The sequence below is a fragment of the Micromys minutus genome (assembly GCF_963924665.1).
Source record: "Micromys minutus genome assembly, chromosome: 4".
NCBI lineage: Eukaryota > Metazoa > Chordata > Mammalia > Rodentia > Muridae > Micromys > Micromys minutus.
The window spans coordinates 62,389,568-62,404,426 of NC_137973.1; the positions used below are offsets into that span (position 1 = coordinate 62,389,568).

The 14,859-nt window shown below is 41.3% G+C and overlaps 1 protein-coding gene across 7 annotated transcripts in view; it reads left to right on the forward strand.

Moving 5' to 3' along the window:
* Positions 1-14,859, forward strand: part of CFI (complement factor I) — a 43,492-nt gene that overhangs the window by 24,348 nt on the left and 4,285 nt on the right. For 2 of the 7 annotated variants that reach the window (XM_080916380.1, XM_080916382.1), the window contains exons 7-9: positions 1,770-1,862; positions 6,273-6,376; positions 6,546-6,649. In XM_080916380.1, the coding sequence (XP_080772506.1) occupies positions 1,770-1,862; positions 6,273-6,376; positions 6,546-6,649 (301 nt within the window). Of the gene's footprint in view, positions 1-1,769; positions 1,863-6,239; positions 6,377-6,545; positions 6,650-14,859 lie in introns of all 7 variants that reach the window. The other 5 variants (XM_080916383.1, XM_080916379.1, XM_080916381.1 and 2 more) reach the window with 4 other exon arrangements.

The following is a 14,859-nucleotide window of genomic DNA, read 5'->3' on the forward strand; positions in this document are numbered from 1 at the left end:
CCACGTTGCCATGTGTCTGTGTACTCTGTTGCTCTTAACCACTTCCTAAAATATGTGTTCGGCTTTCTCAGTTTGCTCAATCTTTTTTGAGCAATGAACTATCAGCCCGCCAGCACACTGTGATCAACATCTTTCCCAGATGTATGAACTCCTTTGAAACATCTTCTTGGGGAGAGTTTAAATCTTGGGGTAAGCAATTCTCTGATTGACAAGTAGCACCCAAATATGCTTCGCTAGAGCTAAGTAGCAGCTCTCACATCCAGCGACCCTGTCTGTACTTCCTCCTCACTCAACATCGTAGAATGCTATCCATCCCGACACTGTGCTAGCAGTCCATGGCCACGTGATGGCGCTGTTCATTATTCACCCGGACTCCGATAAAAGGCAATGGCTCAGGTCGAATTCAAGATCTGCTGGTTCCGAGGGCTCCTCCTCCTGCCGTGCGTTTTTCACCTGTTCTCATCTTCTCACTCCTCACACCTCGGCTTTATGTTAGATTCCTTTCTCTTACTGATTTGCAGGAGTCCCCTCCACTGTCTAGATATTAACCCTTTGTCAGCTTCACACATCACAGTATCATGTCCATTCCGCCATCCTGCTGTCTGTTAGCTCCAGCCATGAGGAAGTGTGTTGAAAAGAACGTCTTCATTTTGGGTCAGAAGAATGGATTAGGGAATACAGGCGGCAGTCACCACTCCTGTCTACTTGAGTCCAATCCCAGAACTTAGTGGAAGGAGGACTCAGTCTTTCAAGTTGTCCTCTGACTTCCACACACGTGTTTACACCCACACCCACACAGTACTCACACAAGTGTGCAAAAATAAATGTAACAAAGTTAAAATCTTTAGTTTTTATATCTCCAAGGGCACCAGCCATTTTTCCTAAGTTTTCTACTCTTCTAATGTCCAGAACACTTCAGGGGCACTGGGCCATCCCTATTTGCCTTTGTTGGGCATTTAATGTTATGTTTTAGTCATCTGTGACCTATACATGTACTCATGTGAGTGCCTCTGAGCAGAGCCCTTCATACTCTGAAACATATCATAGGCATGTGACATAATAGAGCCCTGTGTGTCTGTTCCAAAGAGAACTGGAGACAACTGGGAACAAAATCCAAGACCACTGTCTCAAAATAAAGTTGCTAGACTGGTCTTCTCTGTCCCCAGCTATATTTTCACCCCAAGCAGAGCAGCATGTTGGTAAGGATCTACCTGCGGGCCTCCAGGCTGTAGGGATTATGATCCTGTCTGTCACTGTGTCCTGAGATGGCAGGATAGAAAGGTCTGTATAAATGTAAGCAAGGAATCAGGGTGCTCTTTTTCTTTGATTTTTACCCAACCCCCACACGCCGCAATGCTAGCTAGCCATTCCTATAAGAAAGTCATGAAGACATCTCTAACTGCATAGTCCCCGAGAGAGGCACCTGGTGATGTGCAGTGTATGGTGGCTTATCAATGCCCACCTGGACTCCTCAGTCAGGACCAATGGCTGCTCTCTTCACCATGTTAAGAACTAGAAGTGGGGAGAAGCTCTCTTTCTTCCCTGATCCGAGTGGTTTACCTGCAGGACTTGAGTCTCAGCACTCTGTTGTACCAACACCAGCAGGGATTTCTACAAGGTAGAGTTCATCTTCATCTTTACAGTTGCCCAGCTACAGGAAGGAAACTAGATGCCATACTTGGGGAGTCTGTTTACAAAAAGAAGAGGGCAATACGTAAAATGATCAGACTTGAGTCATTTTAATGATTAAATTCTGGCTAGATAAATAGCATCAACGACATGGCTTTTCTATTGTTCTATCACAGGAGAAACTGAAATTGAGACTGAAGAAACAGAAATGTTGACTCCTGATATGGACACAGGTGAGTTAACTTTTTTTTTTAACTAGTATTTCAGCCAGCATTTTAATACCAAGTATCATGTGTATAATATATACAAATACTATATAAGATGTATGCATGTATTACATATACAATCATTTAAGCAAAAATTAACTTTGACATAGTTTTAAGTTAAAAAAGTACCACTTTTTTCTCCTTCCCCCTTGCTCTTAAAAAAGCAACTATTATTATTATTATTATTATCATTATCATTATTATCTCATATTATTCTTGAGAGTCTCTTTTAAAGCCAGGTTAGTTAAAATGACTGATTCTGAAGTTCTTAAGTGACACATTTCCATAATTCCACATAAAGTTTTTCTCATAAGAGCTTAGTCAGTTTAGTTTTGTCAACAATAACTAGATTTCAAACATCTTCTGAAATGGACAGTGATCTACATTAGTCAAATGGACCTGTCCTTTATCAGTCATAAATCATGGTAACATGGAGTCCCGAAGTTCTGTATCCTGGGCACTTGTGCACCAAGAGCCAAACTGAGTTAGATTTGAGTCCACGGGAAGGTAGTAATCTACCACAGGTGACAAGGCTGGCTTTTAATCTTGATTACATTGCTTTTATTGGCTATTTAATTTTATCACCTTTGATAATATATTAGTTGATTTTAGAGAGATTTTAAAATGAAATTCGCATGATATTAACTTCTAATTTCTACAGTCTTAAATTAGTAAACGATTTTCTAGATAAATCACTGAGTACAAGAATTGTATCTCCAATCTACTGAGGCCAGCCAAGAGGAATCTTCACACACACCCCACTTTGTCAGCTGAAGATAAGATTTGTTTTCAAATTCCATCCGTTCTGGTTCAGAATTCAGTAGATGGTGCTGGTTCTCTTATTGCAAGAGACTAAACCAAAACTTAAGATCATCACCCTCTCCCCTCAACAGTTTGTAGGAGAGGAAGACCTAAGTGAATCTATCTACATTCACTCACAGCTTCTTTTCCTGGAGCCCTGACCTCCTGTTGCTATGCACAAAATAATGTGAAGTGTCCTTTCTCATTGGAACAAATGGATTTCTTGACCTTTTCCTGACAAGGCAAATCTAGATGCTTTGAGCCTTACTCTACTGTAGTTGGTTTCTTATTGACAAACACCACACACACACACACACACACACACAAACACACATACTCATCTATAGGTCTGCTGGTCCGATTATCTTAAGTCCCTGGCATATGACCTCTCAGGATTAACATATACATAGACAAATTATTAATTATACTAATAAGTATTCTCATGAGTCTAAAATATGACACATACCCCACCCTAAGTTCTCACTGTAGCAATTCCTGGACAAGTGGCATCTATTAGAGGTTGGTAAATGTTTAACCTTTCAGTCAGTTTTCTACCCAAGTCCACTTTTAGTCAGAACTTTAGAAAATCAAGTCAATTTTAATACTGAGCCAGAATTTCCCAATAACTGAACAGTACTATTTAATCTCCAAAACTATTTACTGATGAATGTGGCCTGCTTTGACACATACTGTATAATATGTATGCATGTTGTGATGGTTTGTATATGTTCAGTCCAGGAAATGGTAAAATTAGAAGCTGTGGCATTTTTGGTGTAGGTATGTCACTGTGGCCATAGGCTTTTACACCCTAGTCCTAGCTACTACCTGGAAGCCAGTATTCAGCTAGCAGCCTTCAGATGAAAATGTAGGACTCTCAGCTCCTCCTGAACCATGCTGGCCAGATGCTGCCATGTTCCTGCCTTGAAGATAATAGACTGACTGAACCTCTAAACCTGTAAGCTAGTCCCAATTAAAAGTTGTCATTTATAAGACTTGCCTTGGTTATGGTGTCTGCTCACAGCAGTAAAACCCTAAGACAGAAGTTGGTACCAGGAGTAGGGTATTGCTGTGATAGGCCTGATCATGCTTTTGTTTGGAGGGATGTGGATTTTGGGACTTTGGAAAGCAGTGGTATACTTTAAGTTGGGTGTAATAGGCAATCCTAGTATGAATATGGGAGACTTTGCTGCTGAGAGTGATTTGAACTGTGCAGACTTGGTCCAAAAGGTTTCAATGGAGAATTTCTGAATATGGCCTAAAGACTTTTTTGTGGTATTTTGGCAAAGGATGTGACTCCTTTGTGCCCCTTTCTGAAGAGTCTACTCTAGTCTAATGTAAAGAGATTTATATTAATTGTATTGACAAAGGAAATATCAAAAAAAAAGCACAGCAGAGACCTTTTTTCTCTGGTTAAGCTGCATGAAGAACATTTTGAACAAGTGTAGCAAGCTTAGAATGGAAAAATATAAAATACAAGGTCGAGTATTAAACACTCCAGGGAGTGGAATGGAACTGAATCCTATGTTCTAGAAGATAACAGATTTGGAGACTTTGGGGCAAGAACCGACCATGATAAATTTAGATCCAGGCATGGTGGTATACACCTTTAATCTCAGAAGATAAAGCCAAGCAGATCTCTGAGCTTATGGCCATCCTGGGACATAAAAAGTTCTAGGTGAAGAAAAGCTTAAATCCTGGTGTGGAGGCACACACCTTTAATCCTAGGAGACAGGCATGCAGATCTCTGAGTTTAAGGTCAATCTACAGAGCAAGATTCAGGACAGCCAAGCTTAGGCAGTGAAGGAGTTGGAAAATAGAAAAACTGTGATAATATAATAGAACAAGGAGGCCATATTCTAGCCCAACAAGCAGCAGAACTAGGCACCTTCAGCCATGTGGCTCTGGCTAAATTACTGGGACAATTGATGCTTGTTAGCTAGAGCAAGAAATTAGCTGTGATGAAGAAGATACTAACATCACTGAGGTGAAATCTTCTAGGAAATGTTTTCTGAGAGCACAAAGAAACTGTGTTCCAGAGATAGCCCAGGTTGTACCTTGTGCTGCGGCTGTACTTGGTAATGTGTAAGAGTCACCCAATTGGTACTTGTTTTGAAGGCATGAAGGGGTCATGAAGAGCAGCTGAGGCTTGACACTGTGAGAGGCCATGAAAGACCATTGGTGAAGGTGCAGCCTCAGTTGTAGTTGACAACCCAGGACTGAAGGGGTCATGCAATGAAGTTGAGGCTTGGCATCATAAAGAGAGCCTATGAGACGCTATTGGTAAAGCCTAGTTGCAGAAGAAGACCCCAATGTATTGTAGATGGGATGATCATGGGATGATCATTAAAAACAGAAGTGGCAGAGGCTACAGAGAACAGAACTGAAGAAGTGACACCAGCTCTTATGAGAAGTCCAGAAGATCATGTGTGGATCCCAGACATGGAACAAGAAGCTATAATGTTGAAGTTGCCTTGGAGACTCCAAGATGTTTGAGATGCCAGAGCCTAGGGGTATCTGCTGAGGAAAGCTGCTAACAAGAGTGAAACCAGTCCAGGAGAAAGAAGTTTGTTGCAGTTAACAAAGATGATAAAGGAGTTGGAGATCTGAAGACCATTCTGGCATTCAGACTTCTAACATTGTTGAGACTGCTATAGACTATGGGGACTTTAGAATGTATTTTGCATTATGCTATGTTTAAGTATGGTCCCCCAAAGACTCATGTGTTTAAACAAGCCTCTGGGAGTCAGGGGGTGGAATGTGATGGTTTGTATCTGTTTAGCCCAAGGAGCGGCAGAATTAGAAGGTGTAGCCTTTCTGGAGTAGGTGTGTCACTGTAGGCATAGGCTTTTATACCCTAGTCTTACTACTACCTGGAAGCCAGTACCCTGTTAGCAGTCTTCAGATGAAGATGTAGAACTCTCAGCTCTTCCAACACCATACCTGCCTGGGTGCCACCATGTTCCTGCCTTGAAGATAATGGACTGAACCTCTAAACCTGTAAGCTAGTCCCAATTAAAAGTTGTCATTTATAAGACTTGCCTTGGCCATGGTGTCTGTTCACAGCAGTAAAACCCTAACTAAGACAGAAGTATTACATGTATAATCTATTTACAGGTAGGAGGACCTGAGTTCAGATCCCAGCACCCATGTAAAAAACCTGGTGGTGGTGCATGTCTATAATGTCAGTGCTGGGGTAAAGGAGGGGGAACAGATCACTGGAGCTCACTGGCCAGCCAACCTAGCCAGTTAGTGAGTCCCATGTTTAGTGAGAGACTATCTCAAAAAATGAGTGGAAAGAGATTGAGGAAGGCATCTGATGGCTGACCTCTGGTCTCAAATAGACATATCTATATACACCTATATTACACACACACACACACACACACACACACACACACACATGCACACACACACACACACATGCACACTCCTAGACAGACAGACAGACAGATAGATAGGCAGACAGACGGACATACAAATGAATAGATGCATGTATTATCGATAGAACCAAAAAGTGTCTACCCACAAGCTAATGGTTTCAAGAAAATAATGATACTATCTCTTCCTTTCTTGAAGAAAGAAAACGGATAAAGTCCCTATTACCTACACTATCCTGTGGAGTCAAAAGAAACACTCACACTCGCAGGAAAAGAGTAATTGGAGGGAAGCCAGCAGAGGTGGTAAGCCTGTGTGAAAATCCCATGACCTCCAAGGGTCAGCCTGATCAGAGAACAGTGAGGGGATGGTGTGCTCTCAGGAGACCATGACTTTATGTGGAAATGTTCCCGGGTGGCCTGTTGGTGACACCATCCAGTAGTAGAGCAGTGACCACTTAAATGTCTCTTCCAGGGAGAATACCCATGGCAGGTGGCAATTAAGGACGGTCACAGAATCACCTGTGGGGGCATTTATATCGGTGGCTGTTGGGTTCTGACGGCTGCACACTGTGTCAGGTGAGAATGTCTTCAGTGAGAAATAAACAGGGATGGTGGTGGTAGATAAAAACTTGTATGAGAAACTGAGTTCTACTCCGTTATCTGTTAAATAGATTCTGGTATTCGTGACCTGGACCGGGTCCCTCAGAACAGACAGACCAGGTTGCTAAACTTTGGTGAGGGCAGAATTTAATATTGTATGATTAAACTGACCCATCTGCACTGTGCCAGGACAAATCTGTCTGGAAGAATTTATGACTGAGCACTTGTGGAGAGTAATGCTAACCTCACATTCCCGCTGGTCTTGCCATTTAATCTGCATTCTAGGCAATAAAATGCCCAATGCTCAATGCTAATTATCTGCTCTATCGATTTATCATTGGCTGGCTCACTCTTTGTGTCTGGATGAAGTATTTGCCTGTTCCCAACTCAAAGCTGCTTTGAAGGCAAGGCATTGTACCAGGTAGAGGTATCATTCCATGTTGTTCTCAGAAAGATCCCTGAAGTGCAGCAGGCTGTTTCAAGACAGACCTTGAATTGGAGAGGAGTCAGAGGAAACACATCTGCTGAAGACCAATCATACTGTGTACCCCTTTGACATGTCTTAGTTTGGGTGTACTACTGTGAACAGACACCATGACCAAGGCAACTCTTGTAAAGGACATTTAATTGGGGTTGGCTTGCAGGTTCAGAGGTTCAGTCCCTTATCATCAAGTCAGCAGCATAGCGGCAGATAGGAAGATGTGCAGCCAGAGGAGCTGAAAATTCCATATCTTAATCCAAAGGGCGACAGAAGACTGGCTTCCAGACAGCTAGGAGGAAGCTCTCTCAAACCCTACCTCCACAGAGACACACTTCCTCCAACAAAGCCACACCTACTCCAACAAGACCATACCTCCCGAGAGTGCCAAGAATAGTCAAACTACCGCAGATAGGGTTTTGAAGATTCTCAGGTCAAAGATGTAGTGTGGACTCAGCCTTGGCATGTGACAAACAAGAAGTGCAAGTCACACACATGGTCAGTGGGGAGCGTCGTAAGTGGCTGTGTCACTTTGCTTGTGAATACCACACACTCGGTGACTTTAAAAGCACAGACTTCTCACCGCTCTGTAGACTGGAAGATCAATCCGCAGCTTGTTTTTATTTTTCCTGACTTCTATGTGCTCTCTTCTCATGGCACCCTTCCTCTGCGCCCTTTCCTCTGTACACATGTAGCTCTGAGATTCTCCTTTATCCCCATGAAGACCCATGCCTTACTGGATCAAAGCCCAACTCTTATAATCCTGCTTAACTTTAATTGCCTGATTAAAAGGACCATCTCCAAATGCAGTCACACTGGGATTCAGGACATCCAGAATGCAGCCAATAAATTCAGCCCATAGTAGTGACAGGATTGTAATCCTCCAAAGGTCTTGATTGGTTGACAAATCAAGGTCAACTTGCAAAAGGATTCTGGCCTCAGTTTGGACTTGAGAGTGCATGCAGTGTCATCTAGTGAGTATTTCTTACAGGCTGGGTCCTAAGTCGCTTTCACATGCTGCCTGGCTTAGCGTGCTCAGCGGTCCTAAGGGGTACCTAGGATTCCTCCCGCTTTGCAGATAAGCACACTGAACTGAGAACTAAATAAATGACTTGGCTGAAGCTATATAACCAGCCGGGTGGTAAAACCAGGGCATCGTCACCAACTGATTACAATTAAGATGAATGCCTTCTTAGCAAATTTTAGGTGGCCCAACTTTCTGAGAGATGGCATTTTCTTCAAATGTTGAAGTATGTGTTGAATGACACCCTGGAAAATCCTTGTGAAGTACAACAGCAAACCCCCTCTTCTTTTTTTGGGGGGGGGGCTGTTTCATCTTTTTTATTTTAATGACTTTATTTTACAAAACAAAGATAAATGTACAGATTTTAAGCATTTTTTGCATAAAATTATACATTTTTGTCAGTACTCTGTTTTTTTAAAGGTTTGATAGTGTGATAAAGATCCCACCAGAAACAATGAGCATAGAGTACATGTAAAACATGATGCAAACTGGAAAGAGTCAAATTTTTCTTGGTGTGTAAAGATTTTTTTTTTATTTACAATGAGCAGACAGTACATGTATTACAGGGTGCAACCTGGAATTTGTCAATGTGTTCTTGGTGGGTAAGGATTGAGCATGACTATTTTTTTTTGTTTTTTTTTGTTTTCTTTATTTCTTGGACTTCATACAGTCTGTGACTTGTTTCTGGGGCAGTGCGAGCCTCTGGGGTTAGCATCCCACTATCAGTGACTGCATATTATGTCTGTTCTTTTGTGACTGGGTTATCTCACTCAGGATGATATTCTCTAGATGCAGCCATTTTCTTAAGAATTTGGTTAAGTCATTGTTTCTGGTGGCTGAGTAGTACTCCATTGTGTATATGTACCACAATTTTTGTATCCATTCATCTTCTGAAGGATATCTGGGTTCTTTCCAGCTTCTGGCTATTATAAATAGAGCTGCTATGAACATTGTGGTGCATATATCTTTGTTGTGTACTAAGGGCTCTCTGGGGTATATGCCCAGAAGTGGAATAGCTGGGTCTTCAGGTAGTACTATGTCCAATTTTCTGAGTTATCGCCAGACTGATTTCCAGAGTGGTTGTATTAGTTTGCAACCCCACCAACAGTGGAGAAGTGTTCCCCTTTCTCCCCAACCTCACCAGCATCTGTTGTCATCTGAGTTTTGGATCTTGGCCAATCTGACTGGTGTGAGGTGGAATCTCAGGGTTGTTTTAATTTGCATTTCCCTGATGGCTAAGGATGTCGAGCACTTCCTCAGATATTTCTCAGCCATTCAATATTCCTCAGCTGAGAACGTTTTGTTTAGCTCTGTACCCCATTTTTTAATAGGGTTATTTGATTCTCTGGTGTCTAGCTTTTTGAGTTCTTTGTATACCTTGGATATTAGGCCTCTATCTGATGTGGAGTTGGTAAAGATCTTTTCCCATTCTGTTGGTTGCCATTTTGTTTTCTTGACAATGTCCTTAGCTTTACAGAAACTTTGCAATCTCATTAAGTCCCATTTCTTAATCTTTGACCTAAGAGCTTGAGCCACTGGTGTTTTGTTCAGAAAATTTTCTCCTGTGCCTATGTGTTCTAAGGTTTTCCCTACTTTCTCATCTAATAGTTTCAGTGTGTCTGGTTTAATGTGGAGATCTTTGATCCACTTACACTTGAACTTTGTACAAGAAGATAAGAAAGGGTCTATTTTCATTCTTTTGCATGTTGAGTGCCAGTTGGACCAGCATCATTTGTTGAATAGGCTGTCCTTTTTCCATTGAATGTTAATAGCTCCTTTGTAAAAAATCAGGTGACCATATACATGAGGGCTCATTTCTGGATCTTCTATTCTATTCCATTGATCCACGAGCCTATTTCTGTACCAGTACCATGCAGTTTTCAGCACAATTGCCTTGTAATATAGCTTGAGGTCAGGGATAGTGATTCCCGCAGATGTTTTCTTGTTGTTGAGGATGGATTTCACTATTCTAGGTCTTTTGTTATTCCATATGAAACTGCACATTGATCTTTCCAATTCCATGAGGAACTGGGTTGGAATTTTGATGGGGATTGCATTGAATCTGTAGATTGCTTTTGGTAGGATGGCCATTTTTTAAATGTTGATCTTTCCAATCCATGAGCATGGGAGATCTTTCCATTTTCTGAGATCCTCCTCAATTTCCTTCTTTAGAGGTTTGAAGTTCTTGTCATACTTCACTTGCTTAGTTAGAGTCACACCAAGGTATTTCATAGTTTTTGTGACTATTGTGAAGGGTACATTTTCCCTAATTTCTTTCTCCACATGTTTGTCCTTTGAGTATAAAAAGGCTACTGATTTGTTTGAGTTAATTTTGTATCCAGCCACTTTGCTGATCTTCTTTATCAGCTGTAGGAGTTCTCTGGTGGAATTTTTGGGGTCACTTAAGTACACTATCATGTCATCGGCAAAGAGTGATGTTTTTATCACTTCCTTTCCGATTTGTATCCCCTTGATCTCCTTTTGCTGTCTAATTGCTCCAGCCAGGACTTCTAGTACTATGTTGAATAGGTAGGGGGAGAGTGGGCAGCCTTGTCTAGTCCCAGATTTTAGTGGGATTGCTTCAAGTTTCCCACCATTAAGTTTGATGTTGGCTGTTGGTTTGCTGTATATTGCTTTTATTATGTTTAAGTATGGACCTTGGATTCCTGTTCTTTCCAGGACTTTTAACATGAAGGAGTGTTGAATTTTGTCAAATGCTTTCTCAGCATCTAGTGAGATGACCATGTGATTTTGTTCTTTGAGTTTGTTTATATGGTGGATTACGTTGATGGATTTCCTTATATTAAACCATCCCTGCATTTCAGGGATGAAGCCTACTTGGTCATGATGAATGATCGTTTTGATGTGTTCTTGGATTTGGTTTGCAAGGATTTTGTTGAGTATTTTTGCATCAATGTTCATAAGTGAGATTGGTCTGAAGTTCTCTTTCCTTGTAGGGTCTTTGTGTGGTTTAGGTACGAGGGTTATTGTGGCCTCAAAAAATGAGTTAGGTAGTATTCCATCTGCTTCTATCTGTGGAATAGTTTGGAGAGTATTGGTGTTATATCCGCAATAAATGTCTGATAAAATTCTGCACTGAACCCGTCTGGACCTGGGCTTTTTTTGGTTGGGAGGCTTTTGATGACTTCTTCTATTTCTTTAGGTGTTATAGGGTTATTTAGATGGTTTACCTGGTCCTGGTTTAACTTTAGGATCTTGTATCTGTCTAGGAATTCGTCCCTTTCCTCCAGATTTTCCAATTTTGTGGAGTATAAGTTTTTGTAGTAGGATCTGATGATTTCTTGAATTTCCTTAGTTTCAGTTATTATGTCTCCACTTTCCTTTCTGATTTTGTTAATTTGTATACTCTCTCTTTGCCCTCTTGTTAGTCTGGCTAGGGGTTTATCAATCTTTTTGATTTTCTCAAAGAAACAACTCTTGGTTTTGTTGATTTTTTCAATGGTTCTTTTTGTTTCTATTTGGTCTATTTCTGCCCTAATTTTGATTATTTCTTGCCATCTACTCTTCTTGGGTATATCTGCTTCCTTTTGTTCTAGGGCTTTTAGCTGTGCTGTCAGGTTGCTGATGTGAGCTCTCTCCAGTTTCTTTTTGGAAGCACTTAGGGCTATGAGTTTTCCTCTCAGTACTGCTTTCATTGCATCCCATAGGTTTGGATATGTTGTGTTTTCATTTTCGTTGAATTCTAGAAAATCCTTAATTTCTTTCTTTATTTCTTCTTTGACCCTGCTATTCTTTAACAGAGCGTTGTTTAGTTTCCATGTGTATGTGGGCTTTTTGTTGTCTTTGTTGTTGTTAAAAACCAGCTGTAGACCATGGTGATCTGAGAGGATGCATGGGAGTATTTCAATCTTCTTATATCGATTGAGGCTCCTTCTGTGTCCAATTATGTGGTCAATTTTCGAGAAGGTGCCATGGGGTGATGAGAAGAAGGTGTATTCTTTTACTTTAGGATAATATGTTCTGTAGATATCTATTAATTCTAGTTGGTTCAAAGTCTCTGCTACTTTTGCAGTGTCCTTGTTCAGTTTCTGTTTCCGTGATCTGTCCATTGGTGAGAGTGGGGTATTAAAGTTACCCACTATTATTTTGTGGGATGAAATGTGTTTTTTGAGCTTTTGTAGGGTCTCTTTTATGAATGTGGGTGCTTTTTTATTTGAAGCATATATGTTAAGGATTGAGAGTTCCTTCTGACAGATTTCCCCAGTAATGTGTAAAAAGTGTCCTTCCTTATCTTTTTTGATAACTTTTGGTTGGAAATTTACTTTATTTGATATTAGAATAGCCACTCCAGCTTGCTTCTTGGGGTTGTTTGCTTGGAACTTTTTTTCCTACCCTTTTACTCTGAGATAGTGTCTGTCTTTGTCTCTGAGATGAGTTTTTTGTATGCAGCAAAAGGCTGGATTTTGTTTATGTATCCAGTCTGATAGCCTATGTCTCTTTATTGGGGAGTTGAGTCCATTTATGTTAATAGATATCAAGGAATAATTGTTTCTGTTTCCTGCTATTATTGCTTTTGTGGGATGAGTTGTGTCTGTGTCTTTTTCTTCTTTTAGTTTTCTTCTTTAGGAGTTTTCTTGTTTTTACTAGGCTGTATTTTCCCTCATTTTATTGGGTTTTCCACCTATAATTCATTGTAGTGCTGGGTTTGTGGTCAGATATTGTGTAAATTTTGATTTGTCTTGAAATATCTTCATTTCTCCATCTATGGTGATTGGTAGTTTTGCTGGGTATAGCAGCTTGGGTTGGCACTTGTGCTCTCTTAGGGTGTGCATGATGTCTGTCCAGGCTCTTCTAGCTTTCATAGTCTCTGTTGAGAAATCGGGTGTGATTCTGATTGGCCTGCCTTTATATGTTACCTGACCTTTTTCCTTTACTGCGTTTAGTATTCTTTCTTTGCTTTGTGCACTTGGTGTTTTGACTATTATGTGTCAGGAGGTATTTCTTTTCTGGTCCAACCTATTTGGAGTTTAAAGGCTTCTTTTATGCTCGTGGTCATCTCATTCTTAGGGTGGGGAAGTTTTCTTCTACAATTTTGTTGAAGATATTTACTGTGCCTCTTAGTTGATACTCTTCTCCGTCTTCTATTCCTATTATCCTTAGGTTCAGTCTTCTCATTGTGTCCTGGATTTCCTGGACATTTTGGGTTAGGAGCTTTTTGTTTTTTGCATCGTCTCTGGCTGTTTTGTCTATGTTTACAATGTTGTCTTCTGCCCCCGAGATTCTCTCTTCCATCTCTTGTTGTCTATTGGAAATGCTTGCTTCTGTGACTCCTTATTTCTTTTTTAGGTGTTCTACCTCTAGGGTTATCTCTTTTAGTGTTTTCTCTATTGTGTCAATTTCCGTTTTAAATTCCCTCTTCCCTTCCTTCATCTCTTTGATTCTGTTTTCCTCTAGTTCTTTGAGTGTTTTTCTTGTTTCCTCTTTAAAAGCTTCTGATTCTTTTTGCTTTTCCTCCCGTTCTTGTTTAAGTATCTCTATCAGCATCTTGAGGTATGATTTCAGATCTGTGTCTTCTTTTTCTGGAGTGTTTGGCATTCCAATGTTTGCTGTTATGGGAGAGCTGGATTCTGGTGTTGCCAGGTTGTCTTGGTTTCCTTGGGATATACTCTTTCGCTTTCCTCTTGCCATTTTGTTGTCAGTGATATATTCTTACCTTTCCCTTGTATCTGGTCTGTGTCCCTGGATCTCCAATGGTCCAGGTGGCAGATAGGCCAAGCCCTGTTCTATGCCTCAGATTTGTCGGGTGAGAACAGAAGTTCCAAAGTTGTGTTCCTTGTCCCTGGATTAGGCAGGGCAGGGCGGGGGGTGCGCTTTCTGTGCGCACTCCGCAGAGATCTCTCTGCTCCCTGGCTGCCTAGATCTCCTACTCATCAGTCTTTCAACCTTTAGGGGCTGCCAGTCCGGGAAGCAGATGGGCCAGGCTCTGTTCTGTTCTGCCCAAACTCCCTCTTCTACCTTCCTTCTTTAAGATGCTCCTCTCTTAGTTTCCATGGCACTGCATCCCCTTGGTTTCTTTTTCTGCCCATACCTCCTCCTCTGATGTTCTACCAGGTCATCTACGCTTACGTCACGCAGCCTCTGAGCAGTTGGAATGTCTCAGTGTTCAGCCTGGCTTCCTCTCCTTACCTGTAGTCTAAGGTCCCACCCTAACGTGACTCAATGGTAGCCACAGTAGAGCCTTTTCTCCATCTCCTGACCTGCAGTCAACATCCATCCATAGTTCCTGACTACAGTGAAATTACATCAAGCATGAGGCCCCGAGTTTAAGCTGAAGAACCCACATTACAAGCATTTTTAAGCTGGGTGTGGTGACATGTGCTTATAATATGACACTGGCTGGGAGCTCCCTGGGGCTTGCTGGCCACCCAGCATGGCCTACTTGGTGAGTTGCAGATCAATGAAGGAACCTGCCACACCATCAAGGTGGGCAGTGCCTAAAGAACAATATCCAAGATTTATCTCTGGTCTTTATGTGCACATGCATGTGCATCTGCAAACATACTTACCCCATGCACAGACATGACTGCAAATGAACAAGAGCACACACACACACACACACACACACACACACACACACACGGGGGGGGGAGAAGGAGGAGGAGAGAGAGACAGAATAAGATAGATAGAGAGAGAGACACAGAGAGAGATAGATTGATCTCTAAA